At 30.8% G+C, this 2,937-nt stretch overlaps 1 protein-coding gene across 1 annotated transcript; it reads right to left on the bottom strand.

Moving 5' to 3' along the window:
• Positions 1-423: 423 nt before the first annotated feature.
• LOC110693307 lies at positions 424-960 on the bottom strand. Its single transcript, XM_021870464.1, has 2 exons — positions 750-960; positions 424-680 (listed from the first exon to the last, which is right to left on the bottom strand). The coding sequence occupies exons 1-2, from the start codon at positions 958-960 to the stop codon at positions 424-426; spliced, it is 468 nt and encodes a 155-aa protein (XP_021726156.1).
• Positions 961-2,937: the final 1,977 nt, after the last annotated feature.

Here is a 2,937-nt window from a genome sequence, read left to right as displayed (position 1 = left end):
GAAATCCCATCGAAAACATACAAAACACATGAATTAAAAAATATTACTTATGTGTTCTAAATTTTTAGTTATATGTTCTAAATTTTAATACATATGTACTAAATTTATTTACTTATGAACAAGAGGCTGGAGAGAATGTAAGAACACACTAATTTAAGTGATTATTCAAGAGCTGAGAGTTCAAGTGATAAATTTTAATTATATGGTCTAAATTATAATTTTGAAATTTAATCGGAAACCTACAGCACACATGATAACAAAATATTACTCATATGTTCTAAATATTTGGTCATATGTTCTAAATTTTAATACATATGTACTAAATTTAAACTCACATGTTCCAACTTATAATCATTTTTATACTACAAAAAAAAGTGTTATTCAATACACAAATTCAAAAAAATGTTCTAAAATCATTAAGTATCACCTAACTTTCTTTGGACAATTTTGAATATCATGGTGACTCAATTCCCCACAACCTTTGCATAACCTCTTCTTTTTCTGGTTTTGTTCAACTACCTTTTCTTTGTTCCCCTCTAGCCTTTTCCCACTTTCAGATCTTGTTTCAACATTTGAAGTCTCTATAGATCTTGTTTCAACATTTGAAGTCTCTACATTTTTCACATGAACTCCAGTGCCTTTATTCTTCGAAATTTTTGGAGGCTTGATAGATATTTCAGCTGGAACGCTAGTTCCAATTAATAGTTATATGTCTTTTTCTTTGTTAGTAGCATTCTTTTCAACATTACTTCTTGCACTCCTCTTAGCTTCCAAATCCAACCTCAATCCTTGAAGATTAATCACAAGGTCTTTGATATCTTCATCGTTTCCCTCTGCCAAACTAACACAATTATGTATCTCTAACCACAACTCATTCAACAACTTTTTCTTGTCGATTATATTGGCACATTGTTCCAATAAATTTCGTCCTAGGTCAAATATTGGCCTTTTTGTTGCCATAGTAGTCTATCTGTTTAGAATATACTGCTCAGGAATAATTTCAAACCGTTTTGCTTTCCAAACCCAAACCATGTGCTTGCATGGAATGACTTGCCTGTAAAACAAGTTGCAAGAACATGTTGTCTCTTGGTTAGTCAGATTAAACACAACATCAAATGTTCTAATCCGACCCCCGTCACTTACTTTTGCAATTTCCAATCCATTTTCTCTCTTAAACTCTTCACAACCACAAGAAAAACAAGCCATTTTAACCTCATATTGGAAATCATAAAAAAAAACAGAAATAGTGTATATGTTTGAGGCATGCTTTTTTTTATCCCTAGTGGTGTCTTGCGCTTTGAATCATTGTCATTCTAACCTTGAGTGTGTCTCTGGGCATCAAATGCAACTTCATATCTCATGTAAAACTCAACAAGTGACACATGAAATTGCTAAAGGAGCAAAAAAAGTTGTTTTCACATTCAGATCTTGATGTTGTACGCATTATTCCTCCTAGGAACATGTCTCTGAAATATGCCAGAATCCACTTATCCCTTATCTCGTACATATAACACAACCACTCATTTCCTTCCAATTGAAACTCAACTATCACCTTATTCCACCTTTCTTCAAACTCAGCAGGCTCAATTTCAAGATGCCAAACACAGGCACATATTTTTTTCAGGAAACCCGTTTCCTCCTTTGTGATTGCTTGCCCTACTTTATCCAACTTCTTCATTATATGCCACATACAGAACCGATGTTCAGACTTTGAAACACTCTTCTAACAGAAATTTCAAAATCTGGATCTTGATATGTGATCAGACAATTAGGTTCATTATCGCCCATTGCCTTAAGAAATGTTTTGAATAGCCACTCAAATGTTCAACATCTTCCTTTGCTATGAAACCAGCCGCAAAAGTGATGCAACTCTTGTGATGATCAACCCCTGTAAATGGAGTAAATACCATGTTATACTTGTTTAGAACATGAAGATCAAATTTCATTACATACAAAATATAGCACTACCTATTTAGAACATGTGAATAAAATTTTTGAACATATGAGTAAAAATTTAGAACGCGTGATTAAATATTTAGAATATATGATTTAATATTTAGAACACATGATTAAATCATAATAGAAGACATTATTTAGAGCATAAATTTAAGACTAAAGTTTACTTAATTATTTAGAGCATAAATTCAAGACTGAAGTTTACTTAATTATAATCAGAACATAAGAATCACTATTTAGAACATTTGAATGAAGTGTTGTTAAAGGTTATGAGTTTATAAAACATAATTTGGAACATTAAACTAAAAATTTATAACATAAAAAGCAAATTTTAGAACATGTGAATAAAAATTTAGAACATATGATTAAAATTTTAGAGCACATGATTAAATATTTAGAACACATGATTAAATCATAACAGAAGACTAATTATTTAGAGCATAATTTCAAGACTGAAGTTTTCTTAATTGTAATCGGAACATAAAAATCACTATTTAGAACATTTAAATGAAGAGTTAGTTGTTAAAGCTTATGAGCATATAAAACATAATTTGGAACATTAGACTAAAAATTTAGAACATAAGAAGCAATTTATAGAACATTCAAAACATAAATCAGAACATAAGACATAAGTTATATGAATCACCTGTTAGTTTGGAAAGTGATGTTAAATGATATCATATCACCGAAGAGAGCATAGTTTTTTTTACAAATAGGGTCCGCCCAAAAAGCTCTAGAGAGACAAGAATCATCATCAACTTCAAAATCAAATAAAACAGCACTCCACATCAACTTTTTCTTTGTGAAATTGTCTACAAACATTTGAGCATCGGAACCATGAATGAATGCTTTTAAATCTCTGTGAAAATTTTTAAAATCTTGCTTGGAAGCGCCAACATTATCATAACCTCCAAGTATTTCCTTCATCATTCGAAAAGTTTTTACAAGACCAATATTCACCTATTATAGGCACAAAACAGT

This window comes from Chenopodium quinoa, unplaced genomic scaffold, assembly GCF_001683475.1.
Source record: "Chenopodium quinoa cultivar QQ74 unplaced genomic scaffold, ASM168347v1, whole genome shotgun sequence".
NCBI lineage: Eukaryota > Viridiplantae > Streptophyta > Magnoliopsida > Caryophyllales > Amaranthaceae > Chenopodium > Chenopodium quinoa.
The sequence above is the reverse complement of the archived record's forward strand: the minus strand, read 5'-3'. Positions and strand labels throughout refer to the sequence as shown.